Raw genomic sequence first — 24,008 nt, forward strand, 5'->3', positions numbered from 1 at the left:
GTTCTTACAGCCTCCTTCCGCTCAGACGCCGTTGGTCTGGTCATTTTAATGGCAGTGTCATCAGGGCAGGGATTGCCTCTCATTGTGTTTGCATAGCTCCTAGCACAACGGGCCTCAAGCCTGGCCAAGGTGCCTGGGCACTGCTGGAATACGGTTAAGGATCTACCCCAGAGAGCAAGAGCACAGGACGGGGGCAGGACTGTTTGGAGGAGCCAGGCAGAGTGGGATGTGAGGAGAGTTTGAGTGACACACAGCGCTGGACTCTCCCCCACAGCTTGGCCAGGAGAGGAAGTGTGCGCTTGCCACCCAGGACAGTGGTCAGCAAAGACCCAACAGCTTTGGAGGAGTCTGATGGTTCCAGTCACATGCACTGGCAGTGACAAAGCTCAGTCTTCAGGGACCTGAGGGATTAAAGGTGTACAGGGCCAGAGATCTGGGGTGAAATCCTGGCCTATTTAAACTAATGGCAGAACTTCCCTTGACAGCAGTGGGCCAGGATTTCCCCTTGCTGCTGAAGTGTCGTATTTGCTTCCAGCATCACCTACTAAAGCAAGGAGCCTGTAATCCCCCACACCAGGTCAACTCTGCCACGGCAAGAGGTGGCATCAGCCCTTCCAGGCTGGCCAATGGAAGCCCTGCACTCAGAGAGCTCGAAGGCAGTCAGATGCCTGCATCGACCAGTATGAGTCACAAGAACGCCAGCAACTTGAAAAAAATCACTGGATTGCCTTCACCGCACTTTAGCCATGCTGTCTGCAATCCTGTGGGCAAATAGAAGGGACGGGACAAAGAGCGAGTCGCCCGCCAGAGCAGCCAGGCAGGGAAGAAACAGCCCTGGGAACAGCCAATCAATGGCATGTGATTACCTGGGCTGTTATCAGCAAGCTGTCACAAATGTCTGACTTTGCCTTCCCCAGTCAGCAGCTAGAGCTAGAAGTCATTAGCCCAGCTGCAGACAGATTTGCCAGTATCAACAGGAATATTAGTGCCTCACTTCCTCTTCTAGAGGCACAAAAATGCAGTATGCCTGCAGTATCCAGGTAGCCAGGGAGAGCCAGCACCAGCCATGTTAAGGTTCGCGCATATACTCAGAGACCATGGGGTACAGAAACTGGAGGAATGATTGGACAATCAGAGAGGGGGACAAGTTGCAGAAATTTACTTTGAATCCAGTTGGTTCTGATTTTGGATCAAGAAATTCTACTTTTAGACCATGAAAGTTTTGTTCATCAGGATCTCAAACACTTTTGTACACACCTAGTAACTAAGTTCCCTCTAAGCTGTGTGGCCACATGGATATCAAGGGCAAACAGGCAGAGGCGCCTCTCCCCCGGCCTTGGGCTGCTGTGGCGAGAGAGGGCCGAGGGGAGTCCTCTCACCCTACCAGAGCCCTGGGGCAGCCTGCATCCCAAACCCCTCATCCCCAGCCACACTCCAGAGCCCACTCCCACCACCAGCCCTGAGCCCCCTACACTCCAAATCCCTCAGCCCCACCACCACACTTCACCTCCATATTGGTGCACATAATAAGATTAATTCCGTACATGGATGCAAAAAATTAGAGGGAACATTGCATGAATTCTGCTGTTGGAAGCCAGGCAAATCAAGAACCATGGAAAATCCTGGGTGACCCCTGCTGACCATTCTGTAGCACTGCCTGACAGACTATTTATGACTAGGGCCCTTTTTGAATTGCAGAATGATTGTCAAAAAATTGCAGCTGAGTTGTGGACAAGCCATGGAAAATTGCAGAAAAGTAATAATGGATCTTATTGTTTGTGGTAATAAAATACGTTATTATTTTCCCTGAGATTTTTTGCTGTCAGCCACCCGGGAGGGCACGGCAGGGCTCTGGCTGTCAAAACTGTGGTGGAAGCCTAATATTGCAGAATCTGCAATTTCCACAATATCGCAAGTTAAGTAGGGCCTTATTTATGACTGTTATGATGACATTAATACTGATTAAGTCTGATGTTAAGTGACAGTGTCTTGAAAATATCTGGTAAATAAAATATTTAACTCTTATTCAGCCAGATGAAGAGAACTACAATCTGCAATAGCACCATCTAGTGACTCCAGGAATATTACATTCCTATTTTACAGAAGGAAGGATCAAGTTTACTAGTACCATAGACTTGAAAGAAACTTGGAGAAATGCTTACTGTGCACTGTGGTGCAGTTCTCTATACATGCTGAGCATATCCCCAGGAAAGCTTGTTTCTGCCCTATGATTACAGTTCTTATGCATAGACCTGCTGCTTGAAGGTTATATTGGTACCCATGCAAGCAAACCAGCTGTTACATAGCGTTAGAACATTGCACAGAGTACTCCACCTCTGCAGCACACACTGCTCAGGGAGTAACACCAAATCCAGGGCCACTCTCTGGTCTCACATTTGCCAACCGCCCATACGTTTGACTAGTCATTGCTGGCAACATATAGTACTACAGAATGCGTCATGCCCTCCCCTCCATTCAACCTCTTCTGTCCTCTGCAGGGATGTTGGCAGGCTTTCTGCTGAAGATTAGCCAGAATGCAAGTCCCACTCAAGGAGAGCCATTACTCCTCTAGCAGATGGTCCCTGCATCAAGCATTGCTCTGGGTGCTTACTGGGAGGTCTGCCTCTGCAGAGTGGTATTCCGCCGCTACACTTTTCCCTCCAGATACCCTTATTAGGGAAGAGCCACATTGTTTGTTAGGAACGGATGTGTTCAGATACTGAGCAGGCCTCTGGAGTGCAGGCCAGCCTCTTGTATTCCCACTCCATGACTAGTGGATTTACATAACTATAGGAAAACAGCATCCTGTGTTCATGCAGGATCCCAGAGAGCTTACCCACCTCACAGGAATCTCTTAATGCAGCTGCCTCCAGGGTGGAACAGAATAGCACACAGCAACACTACATAACAGCTAAGGATAGGAAGTGACTATTGTACCCAGTTGAAACTGCAGGAGGAATTTAGGGAGGCAGAACTCAGCTGGTGATGTTATTTGAACAGCAACCAGGATTAACAGCCCAATTGTGGCAAGGAATGCCATAGGAACTGCAGCCTCTTTTCTGTTAAGTGATTTCACATGATGAGCTAAGAGGAAGGGTAACAGCAAAGGCTGTCAAGGGGAGGAGAGCGGTGGGGACGGGGAAGATGATGGTTAGCTGCTTTTGCTGTATATTTGCAGGGAGACAGCAAAATTGTTCATAACACATCAAGTGTTTTCAACCCAAGTCTGGAGGAGGGAAGCAGAAATGCTGATGACAGATCTTGGCAATACCACGTGGAGCAGAAGGCGGCACACTGATGGTGCTAGCCTCATGGCTCTAGGAAAGGGGTTTTGCAGGGGTCAGAGCACGTATGGCAAGAGGCATTTGCTGGTTTCCCTGCTGCCTTTCCAAGCGAGTGACTCTCTAGACGAAGGCTCTGCCATTTCCCTAGTACTGGGGTGGGAGGTCATCACTGGAAAGCAGCAAGCTGTGCATTTGGAGCACACAAGCCAGGACAATCAGCCACCACATATTTTATTTGTTCCTTCCCCTTGCATCAGGCCCTGGACTCACCTTTGTCAGATCCCTTTCGCTGGTAAAAGCTGAACTCCTTTCCCCTAGCACACGGGGTGAGAGCGGTTTGGGTCAGTTCAAAGGAGAACGGAGGTCAGACCTTTCCAGCCCACGCCTGCTGGCTCAGTAGGGACAAGACCAAGGACGGCACATGCAGGAGCGCTTTGCATTTTACCATTTCCCCTCTCCTCTGCCAGGCTCAGCCCCTCCAGCAGCTGTCCAGTCCCATCCCCCACTGCACCGCTGTCATGGGCTCCCTGGCAGACGGGAGCTAGTCCAGGCTTAGCTCTGCTGCGGGGGAGTCTAGAGAGCCCTGGGCATCTAGTGCACAAGCTGCTCGACACTCACGCCTCGGTTCTACAAGCCTGTCCCAAGGTGCTGCGGCGGGCAGCCCCGGGCTGCTTGAGAGAAGAGGCAGCCAGCCAGGCTCCAGCAGCAGCACTCCTAGCACAGCAGAGGGAGGAGAATGATCTTTAGATGCTCCCATCACACCGTGGCTTGATCGTACCCCAGTGTGCCCCCCCCGAATGCTGCACACCAGATCTGCTCAGGAAATAGCACTCGGGGTTCCCAGCCCACCTGACCTGGTGCACCCACTGTGCTCACCTTAGAGGAGGTGCCAAGGAGGGCACCATCTTGTTTCCAGGCCACACTCTGGATCAGGTCGCCGTGAGGTTCCAGTGCTGGGGAGGTGAGTGAGAGTTGGAGTCAATCCCTGCTGGGCACAAGCTGCCGGCGGGCACAGCTGTCAGTCACCACTAGGGGAGGGCAAAAGGGGGGTGATTCCTCCCCTCCCCCACAAACATACAGTCTCGTCACAGGTCAGACACTTAGCACACGGCAGCACTTTAGAAGAGTGGCTGCAGTTTGCACCACTGCAGGCATTAGTCTCTTCTCCAGCCAAACACTTCCATTTTGAACATTTCAAATACTGGATTTTTTGCTTGGAAGTAACAAACAGGTGTCTGAATTTCGGTTCATTTTCACGTGAAGGGCCATGCTCCAGCCCCAAGGGCTTCCGGTCCAATTCAGATGCAGGTAGTGCCAGGAGAAGTGAGCTGCTCGAGGTCCTAGCCGTGGCATAGGTCTCCTTCACATAGGGCCCTGGCTCAAACCCAGCTACGCCAGGGTGCTCAAGTGCCATCCCAACGCGGGGGCTGTTCAGTGGCCAGCGTGACACATGTGCTCGTCTCACACACGCCCCAGAGTGAGGGGAGCAGGTGCCCGCACCACCACTCACCACATGCTCTGGACGGGTGTCTCAGCAGGGAGGCCAAGGAATAACTGGGCCATGGTGCCTGAACTCCCTGTAGGGTGGCCCTTTCAGGACGCGATTAAGACCCTGATGGGTGTCTAGGACAGTCACTACCCGTGCCCTGCAGCACTGCTCAGGTGGCAGCTTTCACCAGCACTGAGGTCGTTCAGAAAAACACTGCACCTACAAAGGGGACACAGAGTCGGCCAAGGGACTAGCCCCAGGCAGGTAGCAGGAGTTCCCGGAGTAAACGCAGCTGAGCAGAGACTTGCTCCAACATTCACTCAGGAAAGGCTGCACCTGGGCCAAGGGCACATGCTCTGCAGGACTGTGACAGCCATGCCTACCTGTCAGGGGTTTCTGCTGGGCCACATCCCAGACCTTTGCCGTTCTCCCAGCTCCGCTCACCAGGACGCCGTCCGCCGTTGGGTGGAACTGGAGTGTCTCCACCTGGCATCCCGCTGGCCCCAGGGTCATTCCAGGGCAGGAGGGCAGGTCCCGGCCACTCTCAGACAGGCGCCACACCTTCACCTACAGCCCGAGACACTAGGGTGAACCCCAGCAAGACCCCTTGAAGGCCCCTCCCGCCATGCCCAAATCCCCCAGGAAGATGCCACACACTCAGAAGGCTCCATTTGCCACAGCGCCCAGGTGCGGAGGTGGGGTTTGAACTGGGCTCCCCTACTCTAGAAAGCTGGCAGCAAGTGCTCAGCCATTCACCTCCTGGGCTTTGTCCCCCCTAGGCAGGGGGGCTGGAGCCTCTGTGGGGTTCCCAGTCCTACCCAACTGGGTATACAGCCTGGGTGCCACCTGGGGTTATAGATCCGAGGCAATCACAGCCCTTTCCCCTTCCCTCCCCAGCACGGACAGAGGAGACACACAGCCCACCTGCCTCACAAATGTGGCTGCCCCTTGAGCCCGCCCTTCACCCCAGAGGTGGCTGCTATGAACATCTTGGCTTGCTGCCAGCAGAGCCCAGTTCCCATAGCCCGTCACTGCCCCAGACCCCGAGGGGGGCACTGAGCCCGCATCTCACTGATCTCATGGGCTCTCGGCAGCTGCCTCTCCCCCGACAACTGGGAAGGCGTTTTCATCCTTCTCGTAGCCTGAAGGCCAAGCACCCTCCTCTGAACAGCTCCGTTTTACATCCCCATCCCTCTGTGGCTGCCCCTCAGCCCCACTCCTTAGTTCTCCAAGAAAGGTCCTGTACAAGCCAGGCCCAGCTCTCTTTATGGGACAGCCCAGAGATGACCCCAGGGCCACAGGACCGCCCCGCTCCCCTGCTCAAGTGGGTTTGCCGCACGCACCCCCCTCGGCCCCCATTTCGATTTACACTCACGGTTTCATCGGCAGAGCCTGTCGCCAGCAGGAGCGCGTCAAATGGAGAAAAGTCAAAGTCCGTCACCACGTCTGATGGGGAGAGAGGAGAGCAGAGGTTCACTCCAATGGCACACCAGCTCTCGGCTCCTAGGCTGCAGCATGTCCACTGCAGCCACGGCCCACTTGCTCCCTGCCCTACGACAGCCTTGCTACATGCTTCTCCCAGAGCCCACAGCTCCCAGCAGGCAGCAATGAACAAACCTCCGCTGGCTTAGCAGCTCCTCTCCCATGAGCAGCTGGAAGATCAGATGATCACTGAAGTCCCACTGCTGAGCTAGGAATCTGGGGAGAGCAGAGTGGCTCTATTTCAGCCCTTGCTAACCCACTGTGGGACGCCTTCCTTTTCCTTCTGCTGCCACGAGCTAACCAGCCTGTCCCAGGTGTTCTGCCAAGGGATGGGGAGAATTAGCTCGCTGCCCTTTCTGCTTTGTTAGGGATGGATCAAAAAGGCCTTGTGGCGATTGGTTCCATGTAAGAAATTCCAGTTCTCGGACGACCGTTGAAAACCCCTGAAGGAGGAGGGGAGACAGCTACTCAACTCAAATGTATGGAAGAGCTGGGAGGAAAGCACTTTGTGTGAAAGATCCAGCCGTCCCACCTGAAGGCCGGAAGAGCTCCCATCATACCCCAGGAGAGCGAGGACTCAGCTTTCTGGGTTTGATTTGTACACCCTGTAATGGGAGCAAACCCGCTCTTTAACACCCGCGCTCAGGCCTTCTGTACCCATCAAAGGGCTTGGGCCCAAGTGGATCTTCCACTGCTGGCCCCCTATGAAGAGAGGCAGTGGAATGCCTTGCTAACTTAAGGGTGCAACTGGTGTCAGCATCTGCAGGAGCCTCACGACCTCAGCCAGACAGCGTCCAGCCCAGATAGCACCACAGCCAGCACACAGATGCACAGCTCTGTCAGGACGCACTACTGCGGCGTGAGGCCCTGCTTCAGCAAGCAACGCCGCTGGTAACAAAACACCCCTTTGTGATTCCCTGGTTCGGCATGCAAGCCACTGAAAGGCGCTCCTTGTAACTCCATCTGCAGGGACCTGGGGGAGGGAGGCGGACACAGTAATTAACAGCCCCTCTGCTGCATCTGGCACGCTCAAGAAAGTAGGTCACTGCGTACTTTTCCGTTTGTACAAAATGACGAGATACAGGCCCATAAAGCATTTTAAAAAAAAAGAAAAGAAAACACCCACACTCCTCCGGCTCTGCTTATCTGCTGCATATGCCCTGAAAAATCCTCCGGTTGGAGCAGGCAGCCTGTGCTGAGACAGGCCAGCAGGCTGTCCAGGCGCTGCCCTGCAATCCCACTAAGCGGTCAAGTACTCTCGTGCGCTCTGTCCTAGCACGTGAGTCACAGGGATAGTGGGCGACAAGTGACAGCTCCTTTCCAAAGGGCCACTGACCCAGTCAGAGATCCATGCCCTGCTTGGCTGTAAGAACCTCATGCAATGGCTGGGAGGAGGCTCATGGATTAGCAGTAGGCAAGGGAGACTCTCACCGCTAGGTCACAGGTTCAAATCCGCACCAGGTCACTAATCACAAACTCCTTGCCTTCCAGTGGCTGGCCCGTGAAATGCATCTGGTGGCTCTCGGTCCTGTTCTCAGCATATAGAAACGTGCCTCACAAACCTGCCCCTTCCTGGCAGTGTCAGAGAGGCCTTTGAGACTGTTTGGCTCCCACCCACTAGCGCTGGTCCCTCATTCGATATGTTTTGGTCTGGTGAGCTCACCTGAATGGCAGCACAGCTGGGACACAGCCATCTTCCCTCCATCCTGGCTCTCCAGTGGCACGATGCCCAACACGCCTGAAAGACAACATAAGTCCTGAGCTGCTCACCAGTCCATCACGGCTGCCCCTTGCTGAGTACCATCCTGCTTGCCAGGAGTGCCACACACCATGCACGCCTAGCATCCAAAAGCAAGCCAGGGGCAGACATGCCTCTGACGCCAGCTCAGCTGGGAGCTCCCATCTCCTGCAGGTGTTGGGTTCCATCCCCGCAGCATGTTCACAGGGAGACTCAGGTTTGCAGTGAAACAGACAACGTATCACAGTCACAGATGACACCCCAAGGGCTGAGGGCATGCACGTGCAAGCTCCCCCCAGCCATTGCCGGAAAGTGCCTGGACCAGTCATTAGCAGAGAGCGCCACCAAGGGAGTTTGCCAGCTTCATACCAGTCCGGTCTGAAGCACAGAGCGCTACTGGGGGAGATAACAGTCACCAGGGTCCACAGAGCCCACTCCAATTTCAGTCCATTATTGGCGAGTAATGACTGAGCTGACGGTCACCCCCTGTTCACTTCCAGACACCTCAGTGGATCCCAGGAACCAAGCAAAGCCAGGCCAGTACCCGAATGGGGCAGCCGCCAACCACAGACACGGGCTTTGGGACTTGGTACTGCCATGCTTCCCAGAGACATTCTGCCGAACCAATGTCCCGCAGGGCACATGGGGCACTGTGCTGCTAGAGCCATCTTTCCCACGAGGCAGGCGCCCTGAACACCGAGGTTCGTTATATTCATGTCTTTAATGAAGATAAGTAATCGCATGGTCTTGTAACCCGGCCTCCCTGCCTCTGCTTTCACCTATTGTGCTCCCTACTGTTGGTTGTTCTAACTCACAACATCCTGTTATTATTAGTCTGGAGCCTCCTAGAGGGTTGAGACACACAGGTTCTAGTCCCTGCATGTCACTGCCCCTCTGTTCCTCAGTTTCCCCACCTATCCAATGGGGATAATGTTTCCTTTCTCCCTTTCTTGTCTAATTAGAAAGTAAACTCTTCAGGGCAGGGTGTGTTTGCACAGCACCTAGCACAATGGGGCCCCAATGACTATAGGGTTAATGGGCACATTAGCCGTGTTCCACACACATCTGAGTCACCCTTCTCCACCAAGGCTCCACTTCGGCCCACCCAGCGCCTTACCTGCAGCGTCAGCATTAAACGCTATCAAGCAGCAGCTGGACTTGATGTGGTTCCCACAGGAGGTGGCGGAGCCGGCTCGGATATCCCTGATCCAGGCCTGGAATCCAGAGGAGAAATCTGGATTAGGAGAGGCCTGCCCTGAGTGGGCTGGGGAGAAGGAAGAGGGGAAGGAGTAGAGAAGCAGCCATGGAGCTGGATCTCCCATGCATCCAAGGGAGAGATGCAGCACTTCATCCTCCCACCACCACACAGCTGTGCCCTGTCTCCCCAAGCCATTGCTTGCCCCAGGGGGTTCCTTGCAGCATCCCTCTCCCTTGCTCCATTTCTAGCAGTGCTGGGCTCCCTCTGGGACTGCAGCTAGTTCTGTGGAGTAGCTGCTCCCAATGCCCAGCCCCGTCCTGGCTGGCCCAAGGGTGCTCTCAGCAGGCTTGCCCGGGCACACCCCAGGGCACAGACAAGGCAAGCAGTGCAGAGCACATGGATTCTCAGACTGTCACTTGGGGGTGCAGATGGCAAACAGCCCCCCTGAACAAGGCTTCCCCAGTCAGGGCAAGAAGAGATCAGTGGGGTTCCCCACGCCCCGGTACTCCACAGCTCAATCCCCATCCCCATCCCCACAGGCCCAGAGTTACAGACACGCATTCCAGGGCTGGTTCCCAAGGAATCCTGTCCAGTGGTTATTTGCCACCCCCAGGCCCTTCCCCTCTTGCTCAGATTGGGAAGTGCCCACCTGGCAATCCAGCCCTGCTCTGGGCCTACCTGCACGAAGTTACCCCAGAGGTGGTCAGCCCTTGAATCCTGTCTGGATGGCTCATGCAGAACAGCCCCTATCTGGGGCTCTAGGAGCAGAGCCCCAATCACACTGTCTGGCCAGGAATGAGCATCTCCTCCTCCCTCCACACCCCCATGGTAGAGAAGTCTCATAGCGCACCCTGATGGGCCCCAGCTCAAGCACTATCTGACAAGGGGGTGCATGTGGTGGGTAGACACGTCTGAGTTCACAGCCAAGGATGCCTCACTGAGAACTCCCTGCTACTGACCAGGGGACAGAAAACTTCAGCTGACCACACCAGTCCTGGCATCACAAGAGTTGCTCCCCAGCAGCCAGGATGCACTGAAGACTTGCAGCTTTGTACAGGCAAATCTAAAACCTGACATGTCACCTGGTAAGTGACTGCACCCAGGCTCTGGGATCTGCACTGCCAAGGGCTCTGCCTAAACTGCAAACAAGAGGTGTGTCCTTAGCTCAGGTTAGCTTACCTGGGTTACAACAGCAACAAGAACACTGCCCTGAGGCTGTTAATTGGGTTAGGAGCTGGCGTAAAAGCCTGGAAGGGAGCCTGAGGTGGAATCCAAGCGCGGAGTTGCCATGTCTTCGCTGCTATTTTACCCAGCATTAGGAACACACCTTCTATTTGCAGAACAGACATAGCCTATGAAACATGCTCTGCACCCGCCGGGCTTCCTGGGTGCCCTGAAAGCACGGCCCACTGTTGGAATCTAACTTCAGTACAGCCCAGATCTGGGTCACTGGGACAAGGTCTTTTTGACGTGTGTGTCCGTGCTCAACAATCGCTCCTAGCTGGGGCAGCGTGAAGAAGCCGAGAGCCAAAGCAGCTTCCCAGGTGCTGACCCTCATTACCAGGCAACGGGCAAAGTCCCGCAGACAAGAGAGTCCCGCTTTCTCCATTGCTTCCTCCAGGCTAGAAAGACTCCGTTTTCTTGGGACTGAGCGCCCGCCTCTGAGCCTGGCTGAATCACCGCAGCACAGAGCAGCATCTGCACCCATGCTCCGAACAATCCCCTTCGCCCCACAGCCTCCACACACCCCCATGCATCGCCACTGGCAGCAGCACCTCAGTCCACACCCAGCCTCCTCAAAGGCCAGCTTCAGGACCCAGACTCTCTTGGCCCTTGCCTTGATTTTCAAGCATGTGCCCAAGAAAATTTTAGCAGAAATTGAGAAGCGTTTTCACCACCTACAACAGCACCATGAGAGACTCAGCCAGACTCAGCTTTCTCTGGGGCAGGAGCCTTGGCAGAGACAAGCATGGAGAGGTTTACTGTGACCAGCAAGAAGTTACACGGTGAGCATTTAGCAGGGACACCAACGGGTGAGAAATGGGCAGTACCATTCAGACCATCTTCCTCTTTAATCCCCAGACCAACGCCAGGACGTAGCCCCTTTCCAAGCGCGGCAGATTAACAGCTAATTCTGTGCAAGAAACAGGGCCCAGAGCAGCTCCATGCGTAGCACCACTTTGTTTTCGAGCACTAGCCCCTGGAGACAGCTGCCACCCACTAACCCCGGGCAGAACCAAACAGGGACAGAGAGGGACAATGGGAATTGGAAAGCCCTGCTGTGAGTCTGTTCTCATGAACTACTAGGGCTACAAATCATGTGTCGAACACCACTGAAAAGATGTGATCTCTAATGGTACACAGCCTTGATTTGTAGCCCTGGCAGGTCAACTTTCACTGGACCCTTGGACTAGCCGTGCTTTCGTGACGCTGGTCCAAGGCCTAATATAGCCAGTCTGGAACTATGGCTCAATGTAATTTTCAGTCCTCGAACTCCCAAACTGTTAACAGTTCAAGGCAGCTCGATCAATCCTTTGGAGTTTTGTGCTCAGCAACAAAATATTGTTGTGTTGGTTTTGAACTGATGTCAGTAGATTGCTTCTGTTCAGCACACTTCCTGTCTGAGACAGGTCAGAGGAAAGGGACTTAATTGAGATCATCCTAAAACACTTAGCAGTTATTTTTGTTGCCGGACAGTTTAACTTGGTAGAGCACTTCCACGTTCTGTTTCAGCTGGAAATTAACGCTCCGGATGAGGCAGACAGACATGCTTTTAAGTAGCCATTAGGATGAGAAGCTGGAAATACCAGCATTCTAAGGGCTAAGTCCAACTCTAGAATAGAGGTGACTAACCGTTTATGACTGCCTATGCAAGGGATTTCTATCCACTCAGCAGCTACTGGCACCTTCCTAATAAACTTAGCTTGTGCATACCCAGAGTTACTGAGACAATATCCTTCGCGAGCTACAAGGTTAGCTTTTCTCTCGGATTGATCCACAATTGCCATCGCTTTAGACCGCTGTAGCCCCCGCCCATTTTACAGACAATTTGTTAATACAACCCTGCAATCTGAGTTCAACAAAATATAAGCGGTAATATACGTGGCAGAACTTGGAACAGAGCCCAGAATTCTGACTCCCAGTCACCCGTGCTAATGACTGTTCTTACAGTCACTGGAGCTACTAGGGAAACTGGAGAACAATGCACAGAAATCAGTGTCAACATTTTACTTTGCAAATCCCTAAGCTTGAGCGGCAAAGATGGTCACTGCCACCGAAAGGCCTGATGCTCATGTGACCCTAGGGTCTGGAGAAGGTTCACAGTAAAAAGCCATCTTAAAATACTTCTGGTCATATTAGATTTTATCAATCCCTTTTCATTCAAACTGAGAGGATTTGGTTTGGGCCCTCGCTACTTTACTGCTGTTAGAGCTAGCGCTGTCAGCAGGGCACTAGATTAGGAGGCTGCTGGCTAGCAGAGGAAGGGGAACAGATACTGAGGGAAGGAAGGAATTTAACAAATAAAGGCACTTGCCAGATCTGCATCATGCTGTCCTAGGCATGATTTTAGTCATCTGCACTTAAAAGGCCAGCTACATTTAAATGCTAATCCTCACCTTTGAGTGACAAGATGAAGAAATGTTCCTACCTGGGATCTGATCCCATTTTGGCTAAGAGGGACAAAGGTTATGATTTGGGAATATTATTCTCAACATGAAAAATACTGTTGGGGCTGGAAAAGGGAGTGAACAGTGAGGTAGCAATATTTGCAGGATGACAATGATTTAGATTAGCCAGGACTAGAGGAGATTGTGAGGAATTTCAGAGACACCCAAGTGAATAAGTCACACAATAGCAGAAGAAACCCGTGTTAACCCTCTTCACTGCATTCTAAAATAACCGTAACCACCCCGCAGTCTGTACCTGACACTTTGATAGAGACATCGTAGAAAAATATAGACAGAGACAAAAGTGCCCATTCTTTTTAATGCCAAGGGAAAAGTTGGATTTATGCTGGAGGTCAAGGGAAGCCCTTACAGTTTGAGGTGAGTCCAATTCCCTATGGACAGGTGCCTTGTCTCCTAACCACCTCCCCAGATGGAACCAATTGCCTCCTTACTGGCAGTCTCAGCAGAGATGTCAAGGACTAAATGGACCATGGAGACCAATCGATCCCCTCCCTGCCCTCTAGATAGTCTCTATACAAGGCAGTGCAAGAAGCTGCCCCGGCTCTATCTATTCGGTGGAGAAAGCCTTGGCCTCCAGGATTAAGCTGGCATCTTTCAGCAGGAAAACAAGAGGTGGCTTTGAGGTTTGTTTAGGCAGAGGAGATAGCTGAGTGGAGTAAGCATCAGACCTAGATTTCCCGGAAGCATGTTCAAATCCTGCACAAATGGCTGTGCTGGATTCCACGCAGTCTGTTGTGCCTTGTGAATGAGACCGTAAATAACTGCCCCACCTTACATGAAAGGGACCCTCCTCTTAAGAGTCACTTGGGCCTCCAGTGTATTTAGCCTGCTACTGTTACAAGGAACACACAAAGTTACTGTAAAAGTTTAGAGAAGAGGTTCCCCCCTCCACGATTTCTTCTGAGTCTAGTCAGTTTCCTTATTTCCCCTCTACAGCCACTTTCACCTCCTGAGGGCCTGTAACACAGCAAAATCATAACAAATAGGAAAGCATTTGCAAGGCCACAAAAACTGCCAGGAGGATTCAGGCCGATGAAGACCCTGGAACAACTTTTAGCTCCTTTTGGAAAAGGACTAAAACAGATTACATTGACAGCGTCTTGAAAAATATATTTATTTCTCAGCACTTCTCCTGTGAGTAGCGGTTCACCCTGGCCGCCTTGTCCAAACTTTCTATCCTCCTAACTGGTATTCAGCTTGCTGCCTGCAAGTTCACCATGGACCTTCACTCCAGAGGTGTCTGCATTTCAGTAACGTGGCACAGAGTTTGCTAAATTTGCAGGGATGGAAGGTGAAGCAAGTGGGCCCTATTCAGTGTTGCCCTGGGATGCTTAGCACCAACTTGCCCGGCACAAAGGGGAGCACAGCAGAGGCCTAACCCTGCCCCATCCACACAGCCTGCACTGAGGGCTGCCCTGACCCCTGCAGCTACCAGATAGGAGGTGTACACACGCTTCTCTCTGCCCCAGCCAGCACTAGGACAGAGATGAACCTGGCTCATTGTTTTCTCTGATGAGCAGTTTGCCGAGGTGCAGCCTCCCATTCTGACCTTGGATAGGAAGCTCTAGTGGCACAAACTCTACCAATGGGGAACTAAATCAGCACAGATCATACTGTGACTCCGGGAGCTCTTGGGGCCAACTGGCCGAGGGCACAGGGGTGCATAAGGGTTGCAGGGAGTCTGGTCTCTCTGTAATAGTTCGCCAAAGGATCATGTGAGGTCTTTGAATATTAGGTGCCCATTGTGCAGTATACATCTACAGTCTGGGCCAAATGCTAACCAAGTGACTGCAAAGTCTCCAGCGGAGATCCTAGATAGGAAAACACAAGCAGCCATGGCTATCCAACTGGCAAGTGAAGCCAATGGATTTTTGAACTATATCTGTACAGAAATCCTGCATCTTTCCACTGTGGAGGCAAGACGACACTGTGACTTGTCCCACAAACAGAAGGTCCCAGTCAAGCCTGGCTATAATACACTGGAAGGATTTTGCTCTCTCTCTAACCCAACAATGCCTTGGGAGTTAAGTTTAGGCTCTAGTGTGCGAGTTATGATTTTATTTTATATGTAACCCTTGGTAGCCAATATTTCTGCTTGCTGTCACTTGAATCTTTGTATTTGTTAAGTAAACTTATACCTGCTTTTTAAGTGCCATGTGGTAAGAGGAGCTGTGTTTGACGGCATCACTCAAAGTTGGGGTGTACCACTCCTTCAAGAACAGAGGACCTGAAAACTCAGTGTCCAGTGGACCAGGGGCAGGGGAACACCAGGGAGATGTTTGGCGGCCATGGGGGATGGCAGTGCTTGTGTTGCCAGAGGCTGACAGAGTTGGGGAGCTGACCCTGGCAGGCATAAACAAGGCTTCCTCACACTAAGGCCCATGGTAGTGAGGTGCCTCCCAAACTGGAGTAGCATAACACACCTCACAGGAGGTTTAAGCAGCCACTATTCAATATCAGGGAGTCACTGAGGCTATTCCAGAAGGCCTTCATGGGGCCGTTGTGGAATCCTAGGCCAGACTAGTCCATTTCACTTAGAGGTTGACCCACCCAGCTGAGAGCAGTGAGATGGAAAGCTCCTTTTGCGTTTAGAATTTACACTGGCCTGGTAAAGCCTATGGGTTCTGCATGTACCTCCCTGAGGTTACAATCCACAGGCAAGTACACAAGCTGGTATTTGGCCACTCAGAGGGGACAGAACAGACCAGTCCTAGTCATGGCTACCCTGGAGGTAGGTGTTCCATATTAGCAGATGGGCCGTCCGCTGTTGTATTTTGATGCTCATGATGATTGCATGTAGCTTCCTGGCTGCACTTCAGAGCATGTTGGTGGCAGCCAGTAGAAGCACAAGGTAGCACCCTGGCTTGGGGCACTCCTTCAAACAAACCATGTCCTTGGAGGGAGAGTTTCCCCTCTCAGAGAGGAGAGTTTGGGCAGGTGGCATATCACAGCTAAGAGACTTTGTCAAAGTCTGCCATAAAGGCTTACAATCTACACCCATAATCCTCTGCACGTACCTAGCACTTGCTCATCTCTAGATCCTGAGTGGCATACAAAGGTAAAGGCATGCAATAGCTCAGATGGCAGAACTAAAGGATCTGAAACCATTTTCTGAGAGATACTGTGGTCTATTAAACAGCACATGGGTCGAGGAGATTAGAAGTGTCTATTTGTCCCCCTACTGCCCATCCTAGAGCCCTGACCCTTTGGTCAGGAAGACTTAACTAGCAGCAGGTGGCATTTCCAGTAGGACCTATTTTACTGTGCACCCCAAGTATTATTTCCTCGTCTCACTGCTGCACGCTGGCAGACATCCACACCTCATTCATGCCAAGGGGAAGGCTTCCTCGCAGCAGACAACAGCTCCGCCAAACAGGTGCATTCCCCCCAATGTCTGAGGCACCTCTAAGGAGCTACCACAGCCTGGCCAGGCTGACAGACACTCATCTCTCCCCATTTCTCTGAGCCCAATTAGCTACAGTAGCTGCCTGGTTCCCAGACCTCAAGCTCTCATTTGTGGGACAGAATGCGAGCCTTACTCTCAGGTGCCTTCCAAACAGCGAGGCAGAGCAACTTTTGTCCCCCAGGACATGGACAGGGCAGAGGCTGAATGGTGCAGGGCTGGAGACCAGGGATAGCTGTGGCGCCTTCACTTCTCGGTCACCCATTCAAAGCCGAGGCCAGGACAGTGGTGAGGCTGCCATTATTCCCTGAAGGCAGAGGCGATGCGTGGTGCTGATCTCCCTCCAGGTCCCAGGGGACGAGCAGCCTCAAACACTCACCAGAAACTGGCCCCTCCCATTCAGGGCCACAGCCAGGCGTTATGGAGCCTGGGACAAGACGTTAGGCTCTGTCCCCATCTCTCGGCACCCCAGTCAAACCTGGTCTCACCTCACAGGAGCGGCAGGGGAAGTGCTGGAGCAGGAGCTGCCCCCTCCCTGCTCCTGGGGCTCTCTCAGGCTAGAGAGGGATGCTGGTTTAACCAGCAGCTCCAGCTGCCCTCTGGGTGATGTCAAGGAAAGCAGCAAGGCATGCTGGGAGCAAGAGACATGGAGCACAGCTGATGCTGCAGGTTTGAGTCTCCCTGGCACCCCCATGAGTGTTGCCAAGCTGCTGCCCAGGAGCCCTGGGGCTTGGATAACACTCCCAGCAGGCCTTCCTGACTGGCAGCCCTTGTTCCTTCGTGGGCAGGTTCAGAAGAGAAGCCGACAAGTGGCCTATGGAGACGCACCTGCCCCAACTCCTGGATCTGGCTCCTCTGGGTGGGGAGAGCAAACACTGCCACTCTCCATGCTGCTGCCCTGCTCTGCAGGCAGAGGAGTTCGCTCTCCAGAGCTGTCAGCCCAGCACTTCCACAAAGCATGGGATTCTATTCTAAACCAAGCCACAAGCATCCTGTAAGAAGCTGGGCCCCGCTGGCTACCAATATCCGTAACTAGCCCAGCAAAAACCTGGGCCTGCTGCCAGCGCGACTCCCACAGCCTTCAGCGTGAGCAGCGACGTCCATAAGGCCTGCCAGTCAGAGTGTATTTTTATACCCACTGCTGTTTAGCAAGCAGCTCAGCTCCTGTTAGGCCTTTGAAATTTAGCAGTTTGTTAATCTGAATACAGAGAATCAACCCTTTGAAGAAAACTTAGCCACAGCCAGGCAAGATTCCAGTCACTCGACAGAAGCATCAATGGGCCAGGTGGGTTCTTGGCTCTGCACACCTGACTGCGGGTGTGCAAAGAACCTATCGGGAGGTGCAGGCAGCTGCTGTAACTAGGCCATTGCTTCCGCTTTTACCTGCGGAATTAATTTGACCTGCACAATTTTGTCAGACACACACAAGAACTGCCGGCAGACAACTGCTTATTGCACAGGGCCTGGGTTATGAGAACTCTTATGGTTTGCAATTAAAAATATGGAAGGAGAAAAAAAAAAAAACAGTCTCCATGTTAAGGAATCAGAATTTGGGTCACACACACCAGATCTCATGGAGAGCAGCCAGCACCAAGCGCTGTCCAGATAGTGCTCTGTAGAGGGGCAGCAAGGTCAAGTGGTCTCACTCGCAGCTGCAAGCCAGTAATAAACCCTAACCTTGGTCTGGCCGCGCCTTGCCACATGGCATCAGGGAACAGGTCACTCACCTGAGCCTGCTGAAAGAGGAAAGCTGCAGACACAATACTCAAGGCTCATTATTGCTGTACTGTCACAGCCTCACCTCCCCTGCCTCCCACTGACTTTTCCTCCCGAATTGCTTGGACTTTAATCTCCAACGCCAGGCAGCCCTGTAGCCTCCCTCAGAGAGCTGAGCTTCATCACCCTGCAGCCTGGCCCCCCACCCTGGCACCAGCCTCACCCCCTAACACTTGCCTTCCCTCTCTTTCTTGGGTTCTTGAAAGGTATTTGTGGAATTCCTCATTCGCTTTTATCAGCAGGGCCTGAGCCGCCTTGCCTTCAGACCTGCTCTGTCTGATCTAGGAAGAGATTCAGGTTTCAAACTGGCAACAGATTCAAGGTCTGCACTTCAGTACCACTTGAGCACAGTGTTCCTGCACCCAGGGAAGAAGAGGGGCCATAATTCAAGGCAACGTATTTACGTCAGGAAAGGGAATAATGCACCATACCCCTGACTAGCTGGGTAACCAAAATGACTACACCCCATGGAATTATACTGGTAGCCGAAAAACTCGGTATCATCTCCACCTGCAGTTACCCAACTCACTCACCTCTTCCCTACCTGGATATTGTGCATGCCTCTTTTCTCAGACAAACTCCCCAACCCCAGCCAGTTCCGCCATCCTCCTCTCATACCATCCCTTGTTTCTCCTCCCTCACTTTGCTAGCTCTTTACTCAAGGGGGGCTTTGCCACAAGCCCCTAGTCCCCTGCCCTTTATTTATTCATCCCTGACCCATAAAGGCCACCGAACCCAGAAGGGCTAATCTAGAGCCCTTATGGCTCTCATAACAGGGTGTCAAAAAGCCTCCCATGCCCTGAAACAGCAGGTCAGGATGGGGTCACTAGAGTAGTATGAGGAAATACTTCCTCCCTTGGTCCTGTCCCCTAGTCCTAGCCATCTGCTGGTCTGAATACAGACAGACAAAATTTGGTCTCCCAGTGGGCGATCCAACAGCAATGCACCCCAGGGCATTTCCTACTCCTGTTCCTTTCCCAGTTTCTTTTCTAGCGGTTCCTTTTCTTTTCAGGCTCCCTCCTGTTCCAGCTCCCTCCCTTCCCCCAGGATCAGCCCTGTGCTCCTGAACAGAGTTTGCAGAAGAGATGCGATCTTGGTCAGTTTCACGCTGCCACTGGGAAGCACTGTGTGCCAGAGACAGGCAGACAAGGAGCTATGCCCTGAGCCTAGACCTGAATAGCACAGGGACTACAGGCCAGGTCAGAGGTACATCAGCAGGGCCAAGTGGTGTCCAGCAGCAGAACAGCAGATTTAGGTGAGTGAAGTTTGCACAACACTTGCCCACAAGATGACTGGCTCAAACAGTTCTAATGGACATTAAATCAACTGTTTGAGAGCAGGGATAGTTAAATGCTTAAAGCTAAACTTTGCTGCCCAATAAACAAAAACCAACCGCGCTTCTGTTTAGTGAGTCAGATACTCTAACAGTTAGCCAGTGTGCTCTGTGATCGCTCTCTACTGAACTGTGAGCACCTGGAAGCAGAGACATTGTCCAATGTGAGTGTAAAGTGCCATGTGCAATTACACTGCTCTATACAAAAACAACCCTGACAAGCTATACAGCACCTCTCATTTCTGAGCACTCAGAAGTATCACTTCCCTTCTCTTACCAACCCATGAAAAGGCCGCCACCTCTGGGGTGAGTGAACTGAGCTGAGGCGAATGGCCTGTGCAGCACTCCAAGATCCCCACCAGCCAGCTGCTATAGAAGTGCAGGACTGTGAAGAACATGGCAGAGAGTCACAGAACTTTAGACTCTTTAGGGAGATCGTTACTACACAGGCACAAAATATTTTCATCATTTTTAATGTAGTAGTTCAGAGCTTCTCACACGTGCATGCACTGTTCACTATACAACACTGCAGCAAGCTATCCAGAAGTCTGCACCCTCACTTCCTATCTACAGAATCACGGGACTGCACAGTTCCACTCTGCACCACTCAGGGGCACAGAATTGACTTGGGCAGTCCCCTGGTATCACAGGAACAAGTTCAATCATCCTTTTATGTAAAGGAAGTAGTTGGGTATTAATATTTTTTTTTGCCTTTAACGGCCGCCAATTTACACTTGCAAGAGTGAGGAAATGTGAAAGTCATGCTGAACATCCTTAACTCCCAATGCAGTTCCTGCATAATGCACTTACTAGTTAGGCTTATATAACTGAGGTGTAGAACACAAGCAGTGTGCCTCCAAATTAAGAGGCTGATCCCCTAGCCTCAGTTTGCATGAGTTGGCTAACAGAAGCCAATGAGGCCACTCACCACATGTAAACAGGCTGCAGGATGAGGCTCTTGTTAGACCACCTTCACTCTTCTGCTTCCTAATGCTTAAGTTTGTAGCTTATTGCACTCAGTGTCTGACACCCAATATTCCCAGTTTGTACCGAGAGAAGTTGTCCGTAGTGTTGCATTTGTGGATCGCGGTCATGCAGTGTTCTTACCTCCTGCTCTAATTCACTGGTAGCATAGATGCACACTGCCAGTCTCTGCCACATTAGCATAAAGGGCATGTTGAAACATTTTCATTTCCTAGCAGGTTAAGCTAGAAATTTGCTCTGTAAAGAAAAACTCTACATCATAGGGAAGAGGTTACTCAACCCCTGAGAGGAAGAGAGGGCGGAAATGCTGAGAACATCTTGTGATACAAAAATCTAAACTGAAAACAGTCGCAAACAACTCTTTGAGAAGTCCACTGGAACAGCACACTGTGGTAAACTTAGCATTTCAAAGCCACATGGCACCAGAATATCTAGCAGAGCAGTGTCATTAGGAAAAAAGTTTCCAGGGAGAACACTTACAATAAGGCAGATAACCCTAGGTGAAAAATGCTAAGATCCAACACAGGAAGACAACAGTATTTGTGTTTTACAGACAGGGTGCCAACCAGGCAGACTAGATAGCAACTAAGTCACTGAAAACTCATTTCGAGTCAGCTGGATCTTGTTTTCCAGTTAGATTTTTTCATACCAGCAATAAAACCGGCATGTGTGTTCAGGGACTGGCTGATGGGATGAGAGTTGTTCTCCGATTTCTGACAGTTAAAAAATGATGCAGAAGAAAGCAGCCTGGAGATGGCCTGAGAGCAAACAAAGCCCAGGAAATGCAATGCCATTCAGAGCTCCAGATGTGAACAGCGGAAGCGCTGATACGTCCAAACTGGACGGCCCATATCCACTCACAGCCAGGACAGGCACCTGGAGATCACCAGCTGTCAGGGAAGAGCCCCCCACTCCAGGACCTAGGCACCAGACCTCCACCATCCTGCACCACACATGGCCATTGACACCAGAGCAAGCTGGGGGCAGAGGGGTCTACTTCCACTGGACCCCAGTGCAGTAACTGGGAGCGAGGGAGCAGACAGACTTGGACCCCAGAGCTCATCCCAGCCACAGGCTGCCTGGGACCACCTGTGACTGGGGAACCTCCAGAAGAGACGTTGTCCCCCTTCACCCCAGGTTGCATGGTCAGGGAGGGAGATACAGGGGAGGGGACAAGGCACTTTGGGGGCCACCCAGCCAACCCAGGGTCATGGGAGGTTAGAGCCCCTCAAACTGCATCACCCAGCTCTACCTGGCACCTGCACCCGGGAGCACCGGGAAAGGAGCTCCAAGGGGGGAGCCATGTGCCCTCTGCCCCATACAACCTGTGGGGGAGAGGATGGAAACGGACCACCAGGGGCCAGGGCAGGGTGAGAGACATGGGGTGGGGGCCAGGGAGCCTCCGGGGCTGCCCCCCCCCCAGAGCAAGGCAGGGGAAGCAGGGGTGGTCCCTTGGCGTGGGGTGGGAGAAGCAGGGGAGAGGAGCTCAGGGAACCAAAGAGGCGGGGGGGGGGAGGTCGTGGGGTCCCGGGGGCGGGGCTGGGAAACCGCGGGTCCCCAGGGCCCCCCCGAGCCGAGGCGGCAGGCGGAGCGCAGCGCACACTGCGCGGCTGCGGGGGCGGCCCTGCCCCACCGGACTCACCTCCTTGCGGGCCGGCTTGGCCGCCGCGTGCCGGAACCGGGACGCCTTGAAGCGGTTCATGGTGCCGGCTCGAGGCTCTCGGCGCCGCTTCCTCCCGCGGGCGCAGGCGGCCACCGCCGCGCCCTCCCCTAGCCGGCAGTCCCGCCCCCGCGCCAGGCCCCGCCCCACTCCGCCTCGGCCCCGCCCCTGTGCCTGGCGGCGCCCCTTCTTCAACAGACCCCGCCCCTGCGCGTGGCCACACCCCTCCTTCCCACGGGCCACGCCCCGGCCAGGCCCCGTCCACACTCACAATAGGCCCCGCCCCTGGCTGTGGCACAGGGGCTTGTGTGATGCTCAGGGCGCAGCCGCCCTGCCCTGCCCCTTGGTTGGGTGTGTCCCGGGGTGCCGCCTGCTAACCGTGCCCAGTGCTGTGCTACTAGTGGGGCCAGGAGCCTGCCTGAGCGAGGGCAGCCTCCAGCAAAGCTCTGCTCTGACCTGAGCTGCAGGAGGGGATGTGCCCTGCATGGGGTCTTGGGCCCATGACTGCAATGGGGCTGCTCTGGGAGGCTGCAGGTGCAGGTTCCATGGTTTCCCTTCCCTGTCCCAGCCAGCAAGGGGCAATAGAGTAAGGTGCCACCAGCCTAGGCATGGCCTGGTCAGCAGGGGTTCATTGTTTGCCCCTTAGATCACTCCTGAGTTCCACTCCTTACATGACCAGACAACAATAGACAAGGGCTCCAGACTTCGGCTGACCAAAGCCAGACAGCTCATTAATAAAACCAGTTCTCGTCATGCTCTGATTGTGGATGAGGCCTTGTGTCAGAGGGGTTTGCCCAGGGGCTGGAGAGCTTGGGTCTAAGCCAGTGCTGTTGCAAGAGGAGACTCCCCTGAGAGGAGTCAGGTGTTGTCAATGTAAAAGGCAGCCGGAAGCGCCAAGGTTGTGTGCACAGATAGAGGTAGGCGAGGTGTCTGCAGAGTGGAATACGGGCTTTGTGCATGGCAGTTGCATTGGAGGTGGGTATGAACTATGGAGCTAGTACAATGGACGTTGCGTTTGTGACTTTAAGGTCTATTTGAATTACTTTAGTCTACGGACCCCATTTCAGGGGAGGGCTGGTGATAGCCTTGGGAGGCTGTGTGCTGCTCCTGAAGAAAGGGAACAGAGCGAGAGCCATGTGGAAATGTGTTTGGCCACGAGGGGGTGCCAGGCAAATGGTCACCCTGCTACAGGCCTCCTATTGTACTTTTACGGACCCATGGCTGGATAGTTCCCTGGGTTGTGAATTAGTACAGCCTTAGCCATTTGGTGTCTCGGTGACGCGTGAACCTGGGGATGGGCAGGAAGGGGAGTGACCAAGCTCTCTGCATGTCAGAGGTAAGGCACACACTAGAGATCTACTCCTTCATGGACAAGGTCTTCATATGAGTCTTGAGATATGGTGAATAGGGTGTGATATACAGCAAATAGAGAGGGTGTAGGAATCCTTGTGGTATATATGGACCACCCCACAACATCACAGACCCCCTGTAGTGGGACTGATCCTGGAGTTGCCAGTCTGAAACATCTTCCATATGCTCATAAATGATAATTTTGTTTCATTGAGTGGCTTACAACAGGCTGTGCCCATGCAAGGGGACTCATTCTGGATTTTTGGTATGATGGGAGATGCTTCAGTCATGTTCTGATCACAAGCTACTCCATTCTGAAGTCAGGGCCCACCCACACTCCTGATCTGGCAGAGGACCTGCAGGGATGATCTCACCTAGAGACTGATGGACTGAAATGGATCTGCCCAGGGACAGAAATGTGGACTGCCTGGGGGGAAGGGGAGGCAGTATAACAATCTATTATCCATAACCCATACATGTTCTGAACCCTCCCTCTGCATCATCCTCACTGGTCACCATGGGTGGCTTACTAATGTAAGCAGTGTCAGGATGAGCTCCACCCTGACATCTGGTGGTGAGGTGTGGCAAGTTGTGGAAAAGAACTTCAGGGGCCGATCTCATT

General features: G+C 52.9%; 1 protein-coding gene across 1 annotated transcript in view; it reads right to left on the reverse strand.

Moving 5' to 3' along the window:
* Positions 1-22,166, reverse strand: part of CORO7 (coronin 7) — a 171,908-nt gene extending 149,742 nt beyond the window's left edge. Inside the window, exons 1-6 of the mRNA XM_037910321.2 lie at positions 22,019-22,166; positions 9,111-9,207; positions 7,919-7,993; positions 6,149-6,219; positions 5,157-5,340; positions 4,161-4,237 (exon numbers count right to left, since the gene is read on the reverse strand). Coding sequence (XP_037766249.1) covers positions 4,161-4,237; positions 5,157-5,340; positions 6,149-6,219; positions 7,919-7,993; positions 9,111-9,207; positions 22,019-22,078 — 564 coding nt within the window. The 5' untranslated portion in view covers positions 22,079-22,166. The remainder of the gene's footprint in view (positions 1-4,160; positions 4,238-5,156; positions 5,341-6,148; positions 6,220-7,918; positions 7,994-9,110; positions 9,208-22,018) is intronic.
* Positions 22,167-24,008: the final 1,842 nt, after the last annotated feature.

This window comes from Chelonia mydas, chromosome 10 (assembly GCF_015237465.2).
Source record: "Chelonia mydas isolate rCheMyd1 chromosome 10, rCheMyd1.pri.v2, whole genome shotgun sequence".
In the NCBI taxonomy this organism is placed as follows: domain Eukaryota; kingdom Metazoa; phylum Chordata; order Testudines; family Cheloniidae; genus Chelonia; species Chelonia mydas.